The 22,156-nt window shown below is 40.9% G+C and overlaps 1 protein-coding gene across 2 annotated transcripts in view; it reads right to left on the bottom strand.

Annotated features, from left to right (window-relative positions):
- The window catches only part of GPHRA (golgi pH regulator A), a 52,497-nt gene extending 30,792 nt beyond the window's left edge, over positions 1 to 21,705 (bottom strand). For both annotated transcript variants that reach the window (XM_037039070.1, XM_037039071.1), the window contains exons 1-3: positions 21,557 to 21,705; positions 6,641 to 6,700; positions 993 to 1,096 (exon numbers count right to left, since the gene is read on the bottom strand). In XM_037039070.1, coding sequence (XP_036894965.1) covers positions 993 to 1,096; positions 6,641 to 6,700; positions 21,557 to 21,598 — 206 coding nt within the window. In that variant the 5' untranslated portion in view covers positions 21,599 to 21,705. The remainder of the gene's footprint in view (positions 1 to 992; positions 1,097 to 6,640; positions 6,701 to 21,556) is intronic.
- Positions 21,706 to 22,156: the final 451 nt, after the last annotated feature.

Here is a 22,156-nt window from a genome sequence, read left to right as displayed (position 1 = left end):
GTGCTAAGAGACTCAGAAATATTGGCCAAGTATTAGAAGCAACCTAAGTGTCCATCAGTAAATGAGTGGATCAAAAAGCTATGGTACACAGCAGAAAGAAAGAAGGAGCTCCTGACCTTTTTGACAACATGGAGAGCATTATACTGAGTGAAATAAGCCAGGCAGTAAAAGAAAAATACCATATGATCTCATCTATAAGTGGAGCCTAGTCAACAAAACAAACAAGCAGACAAAATATAACCAGAGATAATGGAATAAGAAACAAACTGACAGCAACCAGAGAGAAGGGGGGCAGGGGTTAATGGAGGAATGAAGGGGAAGAGTATTTAAGGAACATATATAAAGGACCCATGGACAAAGCCAAAGGGGCATAGGTTTGAGGGTTTGAGGGTTTGAGGTGTGGGTGGGTGGGGTGGGGGAGAGTGGTGGGAGAAAGATGGAGACAACTGTACTTAAACAACAATAAAACAAAACGGAAAAAAACCCCCTAGATTCTGAATGTTGTCAATGCATAGATATAATACAAAATCAAGGCTCATATTTCTGTCACACAGTAGGGCTATGATGTTAGTAAGAACTGGTGTTCAGCCTTCAAAAAAGCCCTTAACTTTGAGGAATTCTGACGTTTTTAGGTAGAGATTTTTCAATTAGCAGAACTATGTGGAAGGTCATTACTGGAACTCATTCACACAATAGATTGAGAAAATAAAACTTCTAGGAGTGAATCTTAGGTAGGACCTAGGGTCTTAGAGACTCGATTAGTATATCAGAGCTAAAAAAATGTTCAGATATTTTTTTCCTGCTTTTTCACAATCTTTGTCAAACCCGTTACTAGGTGATTGGGACCTGTATTTGGTACTATTATTATAGTACTGAAACTAAACTAAGCACATGGTAAAATTTTTCAGCTATGGGACCCAAGAAAGTCTTTTATTGCAAAGAAAGTCACATAGGTCTCTTTAAGAGGAGAGGTAATTAGTACCCTTACTCACCTGCTATTCAATACTCCTAAGATTTCAAAGATGATGAGTTCAAACATGGTGCAAGAAAACGCAAAAGTCACAGAGAAGATCACCTGTACAACATACTGACGCACCTGTTAAAAGCCAAATAGAGACCAACAGTCATTTTCTTATTTCAAATAATGAATTGATAATCTTCTGATAATAAGTCAGAAAACTTATTTTGAAGAAATTCCCAAGTCATTGGAAAAAAGGCCACAAAAGTCACTTCATTGGAGCTAAAGAAATAGATAATAGTAGGGGGAATGCAGATTGGTGCAGTCACTGTGGAAAATGTTACGGAGTTTCCACAAAAAGTTAAAAATGGAGCTTTCTTTTGAGACAGAGATCCCACTTCTTGGAATATATCCAAAGAAACCTGCAGCACTAACTTGAAAGAATATATGCACCCCATGTTCAGCAGCACTATTTATAATAGCCAAGATTTGGAAGCAGCCCAAGTATGAGTAGCCCAATCATCTACTGGTGAGTAGATGAGAAGATTAAAAAACATGATACATTTACAGGATGGAATACTACTCAGCTATAAAAAGAAGGAAATATTACCTTTCGTGACAGCATGGGTGGACCTACAGGTAATGTATTATGCTGAGTAATAAGCCAGTCAGAGAAAGACAAACACCATACCATTTCACTTATATATGGAATCCAATGAACAAAACAAATAAATAAAATAGAAACTGACTCATAGATACAGAGAATAGACTGACAGCAGTCAGAGAGGAGAGGGGTTGAGGGGCTGGGTGAAACAAGTAAAGAAATTAAGCACAACAAATCAAAAAAACCTAAACACACACACACACCCCCCAATCCATCATAGACACAGACAATAGTATGGTGATTCCCAGAGGGAAAGAGAGTTGGGAGCATGTAAAAGAGGGTAAAGGGATAAATGGTGATGGAAGGTGTAGAGTACTCATAGTAAGCCACGCTCCCTCACCCAGATGTCTGGGCAACTAAGATAAGCAATCTCATAGCCTTGAAAATGGGCCCAATAAGCAGTGCTCCCATAACCTTGAGTGGGCCTGCATGTGCAGAGTCACATTATACAATATTTTGGTTCCCAGCTGGCTTTGTGTGCACTTAGTATATATGGGAGTTGGGACTCCCTGCCAGTGTGACACATGGCTTGTGGTGTGCATGGATTGCCCCACCCTTGAATAAAGGCATACCAGGCATTCCCACAGCTCTGTGAAGTTTCTTCTGTTTGTTGGAATTTCAAAAACCTGTCCGGCCTTAAACTGTCGCAACACAATTGGTGCCCTCGGCAGGATTAGTCACAGTATGGAGGGGCTGTCGACCCCCTTGGACAGGGGTCTGGAAGGGTGGCTGGTCACCGGATGTGGTATATGGTGGTCAGTCTCCACTTGGCAGTGTGGGCTTTCAACCCCCATAACTGGACTGATGTTAGTGGCACACCTGACATGGTACAGAAGGCCCTGCAGGTGGTAGGGGAGACCCTAGAGAAGCTGAGTGCTTAGGTGGTGATGGGCTGGGTGTTTCTTTCAGCTTTGTGAGCTGAGACAGAAACTGCACTTTGCATGGCAGCGAAGTTTTGAGAGCTCCTTGAGGGAGCAGAAGCCTGGGTCCATTCCCTGGAAGAAGACCTCTGAACAGCAGAGCCACAATATCCCCCTCCTCAATTGTAGTGAATGATCTGGAAGAAAAGAGGAGGGGAACTGCCACTTCCATACCCCCTCCTTTCCCCCCGCCCCACACAGACATGGAACACAGCTCAAAGTTACTGAGCCTGAGGACTGTGGTCCAGGTTGGGTACTCTGGCATTGGCGGTACAGGTACCTGCAAAGCTCTGCTCCTAGTGTGCGGAACAGAGCAGAAGGCAGTTGCCGAGGTGGTCAGAGGAAAAGCAGCAGCAGTTGGGAGGTAAAGTGTCTTGAACTTCCTCTGTTTGACAGTTAAAGAGTGAGCTGATGTGGTTGTGAGCTGAACGTTTCCTGAGTCCCTAAAAGGTGGTGAAGAAAAAACCTGGGGGTGTGCCCTGAGAAGCCCTGTGTGTCTGGAAGACCATATGGCTGTGTCAACCTCCCAAGAAGAGGGAAGAAATATCCTTTGGACATTTTAATGGGGGAGGGCCACAGAACCCATCTACAGGTGATGGACGAAGGTGAAGGCAGTGCAGCTCTGTGTGTTGGGTGCTTGCCACCCTCCTCCCCGTGAGTACATTATTTAGAAGCCCCCCTTTCCTGAGGCCTGTTGAAGATCTTTTCGGGGATATGCTAACTATCCTCCAGTTCAGTTGCCATCCCCATGAATGGTTATGGCAGTTAAACAGACACAATCTGGTTAGACACTGGAGTAGGTCAGAGTAGCCAGTGGACACAACTGTAAGCTGTGTGGCTTGTGGCTGTCAATGAAGCACCACCTCTGACTATTTGCACAGATAATTGGGAGGTATACCAGGGAATGACCTTAAGGATCTCTACATGGAATGCAAATAAATGGATGGTTATGCATACGCCATTACAGGGGCAGGCCTTATGGCAAGACCTATGGGAATTAGGCTACCAGGAGCAAATCACTGTATATCATGTGACTGGGCATACACCCCTTTCTTCCCCTGGGAATGATGAGGCTGATACGCTACCCAACGTGTGATGGCTAGAAATGGTGCCTGTCAGCCCATCAGGAAGAGAAGTGGCCCAGAAGCTATATCATCACCTCTTGAATGCTAAACAGAAGACCATGTGGTCTATTATAAGAAACTTGGGGGTTACCTGTCATCTTAGCAGAGGTATAGGAAGCTTGCAAGACCTGTGCTGTCTGCTCACAAGAGCATCCCCAAAAGCCTGTGGAACTACAGGGCAGGTTGATGTAATTGGGCTCCTACCTAGTTCAGAGAGGTATAAGTATGCAATCACATGTGTGGACATGGCTGGACTTTTAGCTGCTTACCCTGCATGATGCCTGGATCAGAAAGCAGTAATCACTGTGTTGGAGTGTTTATGCATTGCTTATGGGTGATCCTCGGTCACTGAAAATGATCAGAGGATGCATTTTACTAGGGTCTTAGTACAACAATGAGCCTGAGACATGCAGATCGATTGGAAGTTCCACGTGGCTTATCACCCCCAAGGTGCTGGAATGACTGAACAGTACAATGATCTCCTAAAGCAGGGCCTGTGAGCCGCGGCTGCCACCCCTACCCTGGGGGGCTGGATGCAATGCTTATGGACTGTCCTCTGGGCTCTAAATAAGAGGAGTCTGAGCAGGGGCCCAGCTCTGGTGGAAGCCTTACTCCACTGGACTGCTGCTCCAATTCAGCTGCAGGTGTAGACTAAGGATGCCTTGATGAAACGAGGCATGGAGAAACAAGGAACTGTTGTCTTGCCTGCACCTTAAGAGCCTGAAGCAAGGGCAGACAGCCACTTGGATGTGGCCTTGGGGAATAAAAGCCCCACACATGCGTTGGGTGGCTCTTGTTGCTCCTTGGAAACAAGGGGTGGGGAGAAGCTTGCAAATAGAGGCCTAGGTAATTGGGTATTCACGCAAAGGAAGGCCCCGTCTGTTGAACACTATCTTATCGGGTGACCAAAAACTTGATTGTATATTGCCTGAGGGTTGTGATTTGCCATTGGTGATGCCAATAATTGCTCTTTCTTTTTGACCTTAGGGTGCAAAGTAATACCTTAGTGGACTGGGTACATATCTATGCCTCAGTAGCTAACCAATCAGTGTGCTGGGTGTGCACTGAAATCCTCCCAAGCACCTATCAGGCACCCATAACACATCTCTCCAACTTCTGTCTCAAATTGGAATTCGTTACAGAACCAGTGGAACAGTGCACATTCCTTGTGGAACGTGACCTGGACTAGCATCTGAGCTATGGTGAAGCAATGGTATGTCCTGCCTGGGTCAAGGAGTGGCTTGGATTGGCTCATGGCTGGGACTGTGGGGTTGGTTGGGCCAGCTCACCCTCTGTGTTGAGAACCTCAAAGGATAAGCTCAAGTCAGCTGGACTCCGATTGGTCTGGATCAGACCTGGACTTTAAAGCATGCCTGGGAGGCATGGACTGATGCGTGGGCTGCAGTTCCCATTGGGGTCCTCTGGGTGTGTGGCTCACATGGGTGGCCTTACTTGCCCAGGGAATTAGACTAGCCACTGTTCCAAGGAGTGACCTTGTTGCCTGTGATGTGGCTGTGTGCTGCTGCAACTCGTACTGGTGCTGCAGCAGCTGGGTGCAGTGCTCTGCCTTCCTCACCAAGGGACCTTCGCAGAAGGCACCGTGGTGTAGATTGTATGGTGAGGAACCCTGAAGGGGTGGATTGTAGAGTAAATGGAGTCAGTCAGGCTCCCTCACCCAGATGTCTGGGCAAGTAAGATAAGCAGAATTCTCACAGCCTTGAGAATGGGCCTGATAAGAAGTATTCCCATAGCCTTGGGTGGGCCCACATGTGCAGAATCATACTTCGTTATACAATATTTTGGCTCCCTGCCAGTTTTGTATGGGTTTAGTATTTAAGGGAGTTGGGACTCCCTGCTGGCATGACATGTGGCTTGCAGCATGCGTGGATTGCCCCACCCTTGAAAAAAGGCATGTCAGACATCCCAAGAGCTCCTCGAATTTTCTTCTGTCTGCTGGAATCTCCTGTGAACCTGTCCAGCCTTGAACAGTGGTAACACAGAATGACACTTGACTTGGGGTGGTGAACACACAATACAATATACAGATGATGTATTAAAGAACTGTACACTTGAAACCTATAAAATTTTATTAACCAATGTAACCTAATAAATTTAATAAAAATAAAATCAAAATTAAAAAGAAAGAAGGCAGTGCTTCTGAATCATGGGTCACTATTACCATCATCCTCTTGTGGATGGATAATTTAAGGCACAAGATAACAAGATAATAAAGTGACAGGGTCATAAGTAGCACTTAGAATTCCCGATGCACACTGACAATAAAAATGACAGATTTACGTGTATATAGGTTAAAACTAAAAGAGTTTCTTCAGTACTCTGCAGATCTTGGACAAGTTCTGCCTGGAACCTCCCTGGGAGGTCTTTTTTTATTGAGTTGAACAGAAGCGCTAGAATCCTGGGCTCTTTCAGACAATAGCACAATTTCACTAAGGAGGATTAATGGAGAATATCCTAGAAATGACCTCAAAGTAGTATAAACCATTGACTTTTACTAAATAAGGATGACTAACCAGGAAAAGCCCAGTCTAGGTTGGCATTTTTCTGAATTTAAGACTTAAGAACCAGACTAGCCTTAGGAATTTGTTATTAATTTAAGATGTAAGATTGGTCATTAACATTGAAGGTCAGATATCAAAATGAACAGGACCATTTAGGAGACATTAAATTCTAAGTTAAATTCCCTCTCAGAGAATAACTATTTGCTCTTGGTGTGCATAGTGATGTAACTACGCATGCTAGTCTTTGTTCCTGGCTTCTTGGCTATATACATGACTTGCTTAGGAAGAAAATCAGCTAAGCCTAATCATATTCTCCAAAAACTATACAGGATTTGTTTTGACAAAAGCTTCCTATCTTGGAATTGACCTTTCTTCAAAGGAGGTATTCTTTTGCCTCATTTTAAAATGATTCAAATTCATACAGTATTAGTATCATCAGAATGATCTCTTCTTACCTCATAGTCCTTAAATAGCTGGTGCATGAAGAAAAGCCACCCAAATCCAAAGAAAAGTATCTGAAGGAGAAGAAGATATAAAGTCAATATACATAATCTTTTGATAAATGCCATATACAGAATACTTTATGATAAAAGATCTGCTAACTAGACAGTTTATTTCAGACATTAAAAATGAGATCAATTCATATAAGACCTGTTTATTAAAGTCCTTAACATCGGGAGTAGATATTGAAACACTCAATTTGTGAGATAATCCATGTTTCAGAACATGTTTTAAGTTATACAAAAATTAAAGTATAAGTTTTCCCTGTAATCTTAATTATAATCATTTTATGAGCCAGAGAAGTTAGCAAATAAAATACAAGTCAGTGAAACTTGCTTTCTTATAGATAATCCCTCTTTGCAAGCATTTAAAAACAAAACAAAATACCTCATGAAAAAGAAGTTAAGATTAAAAAAAGGAAAGTAGTAGAAAGTGTGCTATTTTTATGTGTTTTCCTTCATGGGGCTTTCTTAGCTTCGCTACCACCCTGCCTAATCCATGTAAAGTGGTTTCCATATCAGTGTAAAGTCAAAAGATTGCATGATACCACTGTCAGTTTTGGTTCAAACTGGCATCAGAGACAGTAGCCTCATGACAGCTCTGTTCAGTGTTCTAAAGCCTGTTTGTTTTTCACTAGTAAATAGGACTTTCTTTATATATACACATAAATATGCTGGCACAACTCATCTTTTCTTTTTTAAAAAAAATATTTAATTAATTAATTATTTTTGAGAGAGAGGAAGGGAGGGAGAAAGAGAGGGAGAGAAACATCAATGTTGGTTGCCTCTCATGTTCCCCCTACTGGGGACCTGGCCTACAACCCAGGCATGTGCCCTGACTGGGAATCGAAATGGCGACCCTTTGCTTGGCAGTCCGGCACTCAATCCACTGAGCCACACCAGCAAGGAGAACTCATGTTATCTTATATTGGCTAGGAACATTATTGAAGAATAAAAATCTTTATGCATTCCCACTGACTTGAGGAGCAGGTATATAAACTCTTGAGCACATTTTAGCACAGACTCCTCCTCCCCCTCCTATCCACAAAACTCATATTTAGGATCTGCCTTTGGTTCTCTTTACACAATATTGTTTCATATCAAGACCTTTGCAGATGCTGTCCTCTAACGGGAATTTCTGTCCAGTCCCCTCCCTACTTATCCTGATGTTCTTAACATACCTCTGGTAGGCCTTCTCTGACCTCCCAAATAAGGATTGTTTGCACTTTTTATACAATCCCCATTCTACCTTTATTTCCTTTATCAAAGCACTTCCACATACTTTTTAAAAGTCTAATTTAAATACATACATTTTAATTCAATATCCTTTTATGATAAAAACTCCCAATGAAACATTGAAATACCAAAATAAAAAGTTTTTGCACCGTGAAGGAAATATCAACAAAATAAAAAGACAAACTACTGAATGAGATATTTGCCAGTGATACAGCCAACAGGGGGTTAATATCCAAACTATGTAAAGAACTCATATAATTTAAAACCAAAAATCCAAAGAATCCAATTAAAAAATGGGCAAAGGACCTGAATAGACATTCCTCCCAAGGTAACACACAGATGGCTAACAGAGATATGAAAAGATGCTCAATGTCACTAATCATCAGACAAATGCAAATTAAAACCACAAGGACATATCACCTCACACCTGTCAGAATGGTTATCATTAATAAATCAATAAACAACAAGTGCTGGTGAGGATATGGAGAAAGTTGGTGGCACTGTAAACTGGCATAGCCACTATGGAAAGCAATATGAAGATTCCTCAAAAAGTTAAAAATACAGCTGCCATACAACCCAGCAATTTCACTTCTTGGTATTTACAAATCCTAAATCTAAAAGATACATGCACCTCTATTCGGTTGCAGCACTACTAGTAATAAACAAAATATGAAAGTAACCTAGGTATCCATCAATAGATAAATGGATAAAGAAGACACATCATATACACATACACAATGGAATATTATTTTGCAATAAAAAGAATAAAATCTTGCCATTTGCAACAACACAGATAAACCTAGAGGATACTATGCTAAGTAAAAATGTCAGACAGAAAGGCAAATACCATATAATTTTACTTGCGTGTGGAATCTAAACAAAACATAACAAAACAAACAAAACGCAACAGAAACAGACCCAACAGATACAGAGACCAATTGTCTGACATTGTCTGACAGATACAGAGAACAAACTAATGGTTGCCAAAGGGGAGGAAAGAAGGGTGATGGGAGAAATAAACAAAAAACAAAAAACCAAACATTTATTTATGATAAACTGTATAAGCTAAATATAAAAAGAAAAAAACAAATAATAAACGTGCCAGCCACACACTACGTACAGAATAAATGTTGCTGTTAATATTCTTGCTACTTTTACTCAGGAATACTGAAGTACAAAGTTTGAATAGGGCAAAGTGGAGTAGGAAAAAAAAGAAACTATAGGAAATTTCAGCTAAGTACAAAATGAACAGGAAAAAAGACTGGGGGCAAGAGTTAAATATTTTTAAATGTAGAGCCACGCCTTAAACAACTTTAGAAATATGCAAAAGTAAGCCCCAACGATTTAGAAATAATATAACTAATAAATGCCTGGATGAACAGAGGGGGAAATAAGATATGAAGTAGCTTAAACACACTGATTAACACTTTTAATCCTCACCCAAGGCATTTTTTTCCATTGCTTTTAGAGAGAAAGAAAGAGAGGCGCACTGATATGAGAGAGAAACACCGACTGCCTTCTTGTGTGCACTCTGACCAGGCATCAAACCCACAACCTGGGTATGTGCCCTGACTGGGAATTGAGCCTGCGACTTTTTGGTCTATGGGACGACATTCCAACCAACTGAGTTACACCAGTCAAGGACTAATTAACTTATGTTTTATAACCCGAGTCCAAAAGATATTAAAACAGATTTCAACTAGTAGATGTAAAAGGGCAATTAAGTATATAAAGTTATGGTGTAAAGGATACTTAAACAGAGAGAAATACTAGAACTGAAAGTCATAAAAAAATGTTAGTGGGGAGTAACTGATGGGGGAGGTAGAAAGAGGTGGAAGCATACTCATTTTCATTGCAAATAGTAAAAAATATGTACATACATACACACACAGTTTTTCTAGATATCAGATTCTAAGTTCTATGAGGACAAGGCTCTAGTTTGTCTTGCTAATCTTTGTATCCTCAGTGCCAAGCATGATTCCTAGTGCATAGCAGGCTTACCATAAATGTTGGCTAAATAAATAAATGGCCCACAGTAGAAGCTGATTTGATCTTCAGCTTCTTACAACCTTAATGTTTTTTGTAATAATTTCTATGTGCTGTGCTAGGAGCTGGGGATACAAAGATGAGTAAGATAGTCATCACCCTCAAGGAGCTAAAAGTATAGTGACCAAAACACTAAAAAAATAATTTTAATATAATATGGGACATGCAATGAACAAAATATGCACTTGATATTATAAAAGAATATGAAAAAGAGAGATCAAACCAAGCTATAGTGGATTAGAAAGTTTTCTGGAGAAAATAATTCTTTAGGCTGAAGGAAGAATTAATCTGGGTTTAAAACCTGATGTATGCAAATTTGGGGATTATACAGATTTTTTCAAAGAGAGGTTCTAGGGTATTCACCACATACCAAAAAGTTTCCATCACTCCTAAAATATTTAAAAAATATTCTGTTAAAGGACGAAAAATGATTAGGCAGGTAAAAGACAGGTGGTGGAGGTAGGAGGACAGGGCTTTCTTTCTAAAGAGCAAAGAGCATGATTAAAGGCACAGAGGTCTTAATAGTATAGTATATACTGGGAACTACACATGGTTTGGTACTGCTGGAAAACAAAATTCAAAGACAGAAGTAGTTACAAATGAAGTAAGAGAGGAGGATCAGAGGACCAATGACTGAGAGTCCTGAAGGCCACCCTAAGGAACCTGTAATCATTCAATGGGGAAAAGACATGGCTGGGTTTGTTTATATGGGGCACCATGGTGGCTACATGGGAGGAGCATTTGAAAGAAACAACACTGTAGAAAGGGAAACGTTATAGGAATTTGCTGCAGTAGCCCAGATGAGAGATGACAAAGGTCTGAATTAAGACATTGGTGGAAAGAAGGCAACAGATTAAAGTAGTGGTTAGAAGGTAAAACCAGCAAGGAGAAATCAAGGGTGAATGAGTCACCCAATTTATACAAAGAGTATTGGAGAAAGAAAAGTTTTGGGAATGAGGGTGGGGGATGGGAAGGTGATGAGTTCACTTTTAGAGATGCTAAGTGCCTAAGGGCCATCGACTCAACACAAAATACAGATCGTGAAGATAGAGCTGAGCTATACCTAACAGCTGAAACTACCAAAGTATGTGAAATTATCCAGGAATAGTATGTAGTGTGAGAAGAGCAATATGCTAAGAAGAAAACACTAGAGGATAGGAGTGGAAAGAGACCAGGAAGGAGAAAGAGAAGGAATGGTCTGACAAATAATAGACACTAGCACAGTGTGGTGCCCTGAAACAAAGGGAATGAACTAAGAGCACAGGTGGCAAACACAAGGCCCATGGGCTGAATCTGGCCTTCCACCTTGTTTTATCCAGCCAGGCACCTTATTTCTACCTGGCGGCAGCACCGAGCTCCTTGCCCTTAGTTAAGAAGTAGTTACATTTATATAGTCCTAAAATTACATTCGGCCCTTTGAAGGCAACTGGGAGGCTGATGTGGCCCTCTGTGAAAATGAGTTTGACATCCTTGGATTAGAGTTTAAAGGAGTGTTAAATGAAGCAGGACTGAAAAATATTCAAGATTTGGTAACTTGGAGTTCAGTGCTGACCTTAAGGAGAACAGTTTGAATAGTGAGGTAGAGGCTGGAACCAGACTATTGGGCTGGGGGTAAGGCAATAGAGGCCATAAGCAGAAATTACCCTAGGGAGAGTTAAAAATGAAAGAGAGAAAAAAAATAAAAATAAAATTCTTCTCTAGTATCCCAGAGAAGAATGTGGAATAAAGGGAAAGTTTATAGGCCAAGAGGAAGACAGCATAGATTAAGAGGGTAAACAACATAAGAAGGAACTGATAGGACACTGGAGGATGAGATGCTGATGTTATCAATTCATCATTATTAGCAGCAGCTATCCTTTATTGACCATCTACTACATTCCAGGAACTCTAATGTCATTAAATCAGAAAAACCAGATAGGTAGGTTTGATTATCATCTTTTCTTAGAAAGCTGAGGCTTACAGAAGTTAGGCCATTTATAGTACATAGTAAGTGTCAGAATCAGGATTCAATCTAAAGTCTGTGTGACTGATTCTAAAGCTTATGCTTTTAACCACTTCACAATAAGATGCTTCAAGATAAAAGGCACATATTGAGAGAACGGCCTTAAATAAGGCACTACCTTATTTTCTGATATGGGAGGAAAGGAGTTGGGAATGGTTGTGATTATAGATTAGATTAAGAGGTAGAAAGTAGAAGATCACACCTTTGGTCTAGCTTTTGTTGATAAAGTAGGAGGTAAGGTCATCTGCTAAGAATGAGAGAGGTAAGGATGACAATAAGTGGTTTAGAAGAGGGTGATAAAGACTCAGAGAAATTATGAGGAAAATGGAACAAGTAGCTAATTAGTCAAGAAAAAATGATTCAGTGCGCTGATGGTGTCTATAAACTCATGGCACTGGCAATATTGCACAGCTGCATAATTTTCCACATCAGCCTGAATTAGTAGTAGAACTAGAGCAATGATCTAAGTGTGGAGTTTTGTATGTAGGTAAAGGAACAAGAGGATATGAGAAAGTAACTTGGATCTACTACGAATCCAGACCAAGAAGAAAAGGGATGAACAGATTAGAATACCCCTAGACTAGCCAGGAGACCCTTTGGCCATTATAAATTATAACCAGAGGAGACAGAATTTAGACACCATGTTTACATGACTCATGAAGTCATGACTGAAGTTGGAGAAGTTAAGCACTTAGAACTGGGAGTGGAATGATAGAAATAGATGATAAAAAAGAAAACAATGTATGAGATCACCAAAATCACTCTGAAATGGAACTTTAAACAAAGAAAAGAAAACAAACAAAATAATTGTTATGTGTTTGGAAAATGGAAAAAAAAGAGAAAGATCTATGCCTTTATTTAATTGTGGGCTCCTTTCAGATCAACAACAAAAGCTTAAGACTTTTGCACAACTAATTAAAAAAACAACTGGAGAATTCATTAAGTCCAAAATAAATATGAATGTTGGTAAAATTATAGAGAACCTAAAAAACAAGCATTTTAGGAAAAAAGCATTTTCAAACAGTTTTGTGAATAAAAGGTGCACAGCTTCTTATTAAAAAAGAGTTAATATTTTTAAAATTGTGTAGTCTCGACCTTGGGACTTAGAATGTAATTTGAAAGTGATAAGTCTTATGACTGTGTAGAAGGCTCAAAACATGAATTAGATAACAATTGCTTTTATAAGATAAATCAGTCCTACATTGAAAATTAGCTACAGATTTAAAAGAAAAAAAGATACCCACTGGCAGGACAGCTATTAAGGAACTGACTGAAAAAAACCTTCCTTGGATCATTATTTACGCTTTTATTCATTTAACAAATATTTATTAGCGCCTAATATGTACCAGGTCCTGGGACTAGAATGGTGGACAAGAGAGCATGGACACTGCTCTGAAGGATTTTATAATCTATGGAGGAAACAGACAAGTAATTATGAAACAGTGTGATAATGTAATTAGTGATATTATAAGGGAAGTGGGCAAAGGGTATTGTGAAAATATGTATAGGGACATCTAGTCTAATCTGGGAGAGGCTTCTTGGATGTTCATGCTGAAATCTGAAGGAATTAGCCAGAAAGAAGTGGAGGGGTATGGGTGAAAGGTCATGAAAGAGAACATGTTAAGAGGTAGTAGAAGGCTAGGTACAAAGTGAAGTGAAAAATGGTGAGAACCAAGGCTGGAGAGGTAAGAGATAGGTCTCATCATAACAGACCCCATACGCCATATCAAGAATTTGAACTTTATCCTGTGACCAAGATGTTACCTGAGGCTGGACCAGCTTCAATACATGCCCTCTAATTTCAGATTTTATTTCAAATGATCTTTCAGTTCACATAAAACAGGAAAAATGACAGGCAGGTGTTTCTAGGGTAACCACACTTCTCTAGACAGGTGCTGTTTATTAAGCAAACACAGGCTTCCGGCAGAAGTAGGGCCTGTTTGAGTGTGGTTGGAAGGGTAATAATATCAGTGTAATTTATAGTTTTAATTTGAACATTTCACTTAAAATGTCATATGGTGTGCTTGAGTGTGATATTGTTATGTTACATAACTGCATGCTTATGATTTTGTAATAAAAAAGTGGCATTACTTCTGCTGGACCCTGTATTTACTAGGCTTCTGCAATGTGTAAGCAACTGATCTAGATGCTAAGGACTATAGCAGAAAACAAAAGAGAATAACCTGGAGCTCATGGAGTTTACTTCTAACAGAAACACAAATGATAGTGATAGATGCTAAGAAGAAATTAACAGAGGGAAATGAGATAGAAAGGGCCTGGAATAGAGGCTACTTTGACTAGGGCTCAGGAGCCAGGTAAAGCCTTCCCAAAGTGACATTTTTACCAATACCTAAAAAATGATGAAGTAGCCACATAAATATTTGACCACAGAATATTCCATGCAATGGATTCTCTGGATTTTAGTTTCTCATCTGTAAAGAGAAAGTTTGAGAATTTAATACTGCATGTGAAAGTCATGTGTGAAAGTTAAAGTATTAAATGGCATAAAAAATCAGAAAGCTACTTTCAATTTACCAATCAATTATATCCATGTTAAAAGTCTTAGAGGCTACACGCAATGTCAATTTCCTCACTGACATCTTTATTTTTATATTAAGTGAAAAAGAAATGCTAGTTAAATATTATTATTTTTCTTGAGTTGGTACCAGGGCTAAAATTAACCCTGAGCTGTCACCAAGGGCAACAAGAAGGCTTAGAGAAGTTAGAAAAGCAAAAGAATTACATATCCATATTTTTGTACATCAATGTATTTGAATATTATGATGTCAAAAACAATAGTTATGGAAATTATATAAGGGATGATAAATTTAAAAATAAAGTTATTAGGGTGGTCCTCATTTCATACTTTCTAAAATGTTGTAATAAAAATTTTTCAAGAGACGAGGTCAATGCTCTTTTCCAAAGACAGAAGCATTAGGACGAAGCAATATAAAACCTGGATCAAAACACCAAAGATTTAATGTACTTTAAATCTAAAAAAAAAACCAAAAAACAAACAAACAAACAAACAAACCCCCACCTGTTTCTGTCATTTGTCACTTGAAAGAAGAACAATTAAGAAAAACTACTTTACATGTTCCTATACAGCAGACACAATCTTTCTTGGGTGGAACACTTCCCTCTGTGCAGCATCAGCTAGTGGGGAGAGGGGGTCAGTGGAGGGGGTTCAGGGGGAAGGAGAGGAAGAAGCAATCGTCTCTCCCTGGCTGGTATAGCTCAGTGGGTTGGGCGTAGGCCTGCAAACCAGAGGATCGTGGTTCAATTCCCAGTTAGGGCACATGCCTGGGTTGCAGGCCAGTTCCCAGTGGCGGATACATGAGAGGCAACCATACATTGATATTTCTCTCCCTCTCTCCTTCCCTTCCCCTCTAAAGATAAATGAATAAAAGCTTTAAAAATTTTTTTAAAAAAGAAGCAATCATCTCACTCTATGGATTCCCTCTTGATTCACCCTGTGGACCTTATACCCCGCTGAAGATTCAGCTGCCTTGCCCAGGGTGTAGAGGTCTGGGAAGATTCAGGGAGTATCAGTGACTGAGTTACATGGTTCTGGGGTAGAGGCCATTATCTGCACTTTCCCATGAATCTGACTCTGCACTAGAGTGCAGAGTGCTTCTCCTGCACTAGAACCACCCCCCAGGCTCTGTTGGCCCTACCTGCCCAACTGCTAGGGGCTCCACCCTGCTGAGGTCCAGGTAAAATTTGGAACAGGCAGTTGTGTGGCTATAGGGCAGGAGCCACAACCTCCACCTGTCATAAAGCCTGACTGGCACCTCGCCCTCACTGGAGATCCACTAGCCTTACCCTCCTGATCTCTGGCAGCTCCATCCTGCTGGGTTCCATCTCCTCCCCAGCAGAATATGGGACACACTGAGTTGTGGAGCTCTAGAATAGGGGCCATTTTCCCCTCACATGCCTGACTGGAGCAAAGCCCTCCCTTCACACAGCCTAGTATTGGTTTGTTTGGGCCTGATAAAAACAGCTTGGCCTCACCCTGTCAACTCCCTGAGACCCCTGCCACAACACAAGCATGTGTGAGCACCCAACAGGTAGCAGCTAGACTTGGTATATCTGGGGACATCTCCTAAGTAGCCTCAGACCCAGCACTGGCACCAAGTTAGAACCTGAATCAACCTGGTGAACACCACTTTTCTCTACTTGGTGACTCACTGAGAGCCCACCTCATATGATTTGAGCATTGCTAGAGGCTGTTTCAGTGACTGAACCTAACAGGGAGATGGCAGGTAGAGGTAGGTCTTCAATTGCATTGGGACTTTTCCTAACCTGCCCTCAGGACTGGTGCTGGTAAAAGTGGGCCTTGGTTCAAAGCTTGGTTCTTCCCATGCACACCCAACCCAGAGAAAGCAGCACAAACTGTGGATTGCTTGTAGTGCCAAACAGGTTGCCCAGGGCCAGTCACAGGCAATGTCTGACATTGGTCTGCATTGCCTGTGAGGTGTCCCTCACAAAAGGCCCAGAACAAACACACCCAGTGGCCAGCTTCAGACAACATCAGAGCAGGATTCAATAAACTTCACAATAGCATATCCAAGGGACATATCGGCAGGCACTAGACCCTGCTGAGGTGAATTCCATTTTGTAGAGTAGCACCTGCACAGCACCTTGTATACTGTGGTCAGGCTTGAGCCTTACATGAGCCATTCTGAGGGTCAATCCCACTCATGAATGGGCCAATAGCAATTAAGACTCAATTACAACATGAAGGCCCATATAACCCACACAAGGGACATTCCTGGAGCACCCAGCACAACTAGGTGATCACAGAGACTATATATGTGGATCCCACAGGATACATACTACATCAAGTCACCCCACCAAGACTGAGAGTCATAGCAGCTCTGCCTAATATATAGAAACAAACAGAAAGAGGTAGCCAAAATGGAAAGACAAAGAAATATGCCCCAAGATATGGAAGTACCCCAAGTGTCCATCAGTAGATGAGTGGATAACACAACTACGGGACATTTATACAATGGAATACTATTTGGCTGTGAAAAAGAGGGAAGTTTTACCATTGCGATAGGATGGATGGACCTGGAGAAAGTGATGCTAAGTGAAATAAATCTTGTAGAAAGACAAATACCACGTGATTTCACTCATATGTGGAATCTAATGAACAGACTGAACTAACAAGGAAAATGGGGACATACAGGATGACAGCTAGTGTGGGGGGATGAGAGGGTGGAGGGATTGAGTGAAAAGGAAAAAGGACCCATGGACATGGACAACACAGTGGTGATTGCTTGTGGGGAGGGAGTATAAGAGGACTAAATGATAATGGAAAAAAAATACAAGAAAGACTAAATCAAAAAAGAAAAGAAAGAAACATGGTCTGAACGGTGAACAGAAAAAAGCTTCAGAAAAAAAAGATAAATGAAATGCAGGCAAGCAATATATCAGATACAGTGTACAAAGCAATGGTTATAAGAATACTCAGTAGCATGAAATAGGATATAAAAGCCATAAAATAGGACCAGATAGAAATGAAGAATACAATATATGAAATGAAGAATACACTGAAATAAATAAACAGTAGGTTAGATGAAGCAGAGGATACAATAAGTGATTTGAAGGACAAAGTAGAAAAAATACCCAATAAGAGCAGCAAAAAGTAAAACTAGTTGAAATAATGAAGACAGTTTAAGGGGCTTTTGGAACAAGATAAATTGTAACAACATCAGCGTCACAAGGGTACCAGACGGAGAACAGAGTGAGCGAGAGCAAAGGATTCAGAACATATTTGAAGAAATACTAACCCCAAACTTCCCTAACCTGGTGAAGAAAAAAGGTATACAAAAGACATCCAGGAAGTGTAGAGAGTCACAAACAATGTGAGTCCAATGAGGCTCATGCCCAAACACATCATAATTAAAATGGCAAAAGTTAAAGAGAAATAGATAATTTTCTCTCACTCTATTTTTTAACAAAGAAAAAAGCAGCAAGAAAAAAAAAGTTATTTACCTACAAGGGAGATCCCATAGGACTGTCAGCTGATTGATTACTTAACAGAAACATATCAGGCCAGAAGTGAAGGCATGAAATATTTAAAGTGATGACAAGAAAGGACCTACAACCAAGACTACTTTACTGAGCAAAGCTATTATTTCAAATTAAAGGAGGACTTCTGGCCAAGACGGAGGTGTAGGTGGAAATATAGAATCTATAGAACTTGCGACATGTGGTCATAAACTAAAGGGGGGAATGGTGGGAGAGGGGGTATGCAGGGTGGAGGGAAATGAAGGGGGGAATAGAACTGCAATGGCATAATCAATAAAATACTAAACAAAATAAAATAAAATTACCCAATGCAATCTATAGATTCAACACAATTCCTATCAAAATACCAATGATATATTTCACAGAAGTAGAACAAATATTTCAAGAATTTATATGGAATTACAAAAGATCCCGAATAACCACAGTTATCTTGAGAAGGAATGACAAAGTTGGAGAAATCATGCTACCTGATATCAAACTATACTACAAGGTCATAATAATCAAAACAGCATGGTACTGGCATAAAAACAGGCACATAGAGCAATGGAACAGAACAGAGAGCACAGAAATAAATCTATGCCTTATGGTCAATCAATATTTGACAAAGGAAGCATAAAAACAGACAATGGGGTGAAGCCAGTCTATTCAATAGTGGTGTTGGGGCCCTGGCTGGTATGGCTCAGTAGATTGAGCACGGGCCTGCTAACCAGAGAATTGAGGTTCGATCCCCAAACAGGGCACATGCCTGGGTTACAGGCCAGTTCCCAGCGGGGGACACACAAGAGGCAACTATACATTGAATTTCTCTCCCTCTCTCCTTCCCTTCCCCTCTAAAGATAAATGAATAAAATCTTAAAAAAAATAAGTGGTGTTGGGGAAATTAAATAGATACATGCAAAAAATGAAACTAGACTACTTCCTTATACCATGCTCATGAATAAACTCAAAATGGATTAAGGGCTTAAATATTAGATTCAAAATCTAGTATCATCTCATATCTGTCAGAATGGCTATCATCAATAAACCCACAAACAAGTTCTGGTGAGGACATGGAGAAAGGGGAACCCTTTGCACTGTTGGTAGGAAAGCAGATTGGGACAGCCTCTGTGGAAAGCAGTATGGAGATACGTCAAAGCATTTAAAATGGATCTGTCTTTTAACCCAGTGATCCCACTTCTTTTTTTTTTCTAATTTATTTATTTATTTATCTTTAGAGGGGAAGGGAAGGAGAGAAGGAGAGAAGTATCAATGTATGGTTGCCTCTGGTGTGTCCCCTACCGGGAACTGGCCTGCAACCCAGGCATGTGCCCTGACTGGGAATCGAACCTCGATCGTGTGGTTCGCAGGCCCGCGCTCAATCCACTGAGCTACACCAGCCAGGGCTCCCACTTCTTGAAATATAGCCAGAGGAATCCAAAACACTAATATGAAAGAATATAAGCATTCCTATGTTCATTGCAGTGTTATTCCCAAGAGATATGGAAGCAGCCTGAGTGTACATCAGTAGATGAGTGGATTAAACAACTATGGGGCCTTTACACAATGGAATACTACTCAGCCATAAAAAAATTTAAAAATTGCCCTTGTAACAACATTGACATACCTGGAGAACATCATAGCCATCAAAAGAAAGACAAGTACCACATGATTTCACTCATATATGGAATCTAATGAACAAGCTGAACAAGCAAAATAGCACAAATTCATAGAGAGCAAGATTACAGCTAAGGAAGAATGGGGGCAAGTTAGGGGGTGGGGGGATTAAGCAAAAAGGAAAAGGGACTCATGGACATGGCATCAGTGTGGTGATTGTGGGGTGAGGAGGGGATAAGGGGACTAAATGGTAATGGAAAAAACACAATAAATTTTTTAAATTCCAAAGCAAATTAAAAATGCAACTGCCTTATGTTCCAGTGATTTTATTTTCCGGAATATATCTGAAGGAGCCCAACACAATAATTCAAAAGAATATATGCACCCTCATGTTCATTGTGGCATTATTTACAAGAGCCAACATTTGGAAGCACCCCAAGTGTCCATCAGTAGATGAGTGTATAAAAAAGCTGTGGTTCATTTACACATTGGAATACCATGTGCTTGTAAAATAGAAAGAACCCTTACCCTTTGTGACAGCATGGATGGACCTGGAGAGCATTATGCTAAGTGAAATAAGCCAATCAGAGAAACGCAAGTGCCATAGGATTTCACTCAAATGTGGCATCTAATAAACAAAACAGGCTTATAAAGAACAGACTGACAGCTGTCAGAGGAAAGGGAGGTTGCTGGGACTTGTGAAAAAGGTGAGAGGATTAAGCAAAAAGCAAACAAACCAACCAAAAAAACAAAAACCCCTCTTAGACACAGATGTTATTACGGTGATTACTAGAAAGAAGGGGGGGAGGTTGGGAGAGGTAGAAATGGGTATAGGGGGATAAATAGTGATGGAGGAGACTTGACTTGGGTTGGTGAGTACACAATATACAGATAATGTATTATAGAATTGTACACCTGAAACCTATATAATTTTATTAACCAATTGCACCCAAATAAAAGAAAAAAAAATTAAATACTTTAAATGACTTGAAAAATGGGGGTGGGGGTGGGGAGATACACATCTACATAGTCTGAGCTTCTCCAGATATTAAAAGTTGGGCAACAAATACTGAGTGCTTGCACTTGAGCAGGGATACAGCTATGAACAAGACAGATTCTCAATAAATAAATTCATAAACAAATACCTAAGTAATATCAGTGCCTTGATGAATGCTATAAAGAAAATAAAATAGAGTAACTCAATGAATGACCTAGTACAAGCAAGAGGCTTACTAGATGAAGCTTTTATAGAGCAGGGACAGTCAGTGTCTTATTTATGTCTGTACGCTCAGAAGTACAGACAGAATTTATATAAATTCACTGACGGTACGAGTGAACGAAGGTGGTCAATCGGAAAGGAGCATCAGAAAAAGATCTGAAAAGCACAGCCGCAAACAGAGGATAAAGAATGTATTAACATCACACTTTGAAGATCTCTCAAGTGGCGGAGGCAAATTCCTCCACAACTGGATTCAGCATTTGACAACTAACCAGCAAAGCTCCAATCTGAACCCAGGAGCCAGTCCCGATTGGCCTGCTGCTCACTCTGCGCCGGGAAGCACACCTTCCCCCAATTCATGGGTCAGGGTCTCAGTCCAGAAGCTTCGGGGCGCTTTTTGGACAGCTCCCTTCACTCAAGGCGCAGGCTCTGGGTGCTGAGGCCACCTGCCACTTGACCCCTTCCAAAAGTAGACATGAAAGCAGGGGGTAGAGTGGGGTGGAATGGAGGCTTGGGTCGGGGTGCCTACTACAGCAGGCCACCTCCGGACAACTACAGCGGAGAGCACAGGATGCAGCAAATTCCACATCCTCCCCAAGTTCCGGGAACGGACGAGGCGGGCGCAGGCCGCGAGCAAGGAGAGCGGGACTTGGATCAGCTTGCATCACGGAGGCCGCGAGAAGACAATTCTGAAAAATGAGGCTGAGGGGCCCTGAGGCAGGAGGCAGTGGCTTACCTGGGAGGTAATCATGATGCTGGAGTCTATTAGGAAACTCATAGCGAAATGTAGGGAGAGAATGTACCATCACTTTCCACTCCCCAAAGACACAGCCATTCTGACCGCCAGCCATCTTACACAAGTGGCCTTCGACCCGGGCCAGCGCTGCTACGGAAGCTTGTCAGCCCGACGCCATCAAGCTGCGCCCTAGCCAGCCAATCAAAGGCTACACCCAGTGCTTTTTTTCCCCCGCCACTAGCGGGTAGGAGTGGGCGGGGCGGGTGCGAGACTCAGCGGGGCTGAGGCCGAGGGGTGGGGCCAGGGAGACTTCGTTCTGGAGGCGGGGCTTCATAATTAGAGGTATCCTAGCTAAGATGCGAAGGATAGGATACCGTGCTCTCAAAATCCAACAGCCTATGTAATGTAAGGTAGTATTTCCATTTCTGAGGCTGAAGGAGGTGGTGTCAGACTTAATATCTTATTTTAAGTGGTAGTTCCATTTTGTCATGGTTATAGTGGTCATAGCTAATAAGGTGAAATTAAAAATAATGATTATTATAATGAGAACATAATCAGGTGTTGTGTTCTAAATTTACAGCTTATACTTGGCTCCACAAA

The sequence above is a fragment of the Sturnira hondurensis genome, unplaced genomic scaffold, assembly GCF_014824575.4.
Source record: "Sturnira hondurensis isolate 20B ecotype Veracruz unplaced genomic scaffold, ASM1482457v3 Scaffold0024990, whole genome shotgun sequence".
In the NCBI taxonomy this organism is placed as follows: Eukaryota; Metazoa; Chordata; class Mammalia; order Chiroptera; family Phyllostomidae; genus Sturnira; species Sturnira hondurensis.
This window is presented reverse-complemented; position numbering and strand designations above follow the sequence as displayed.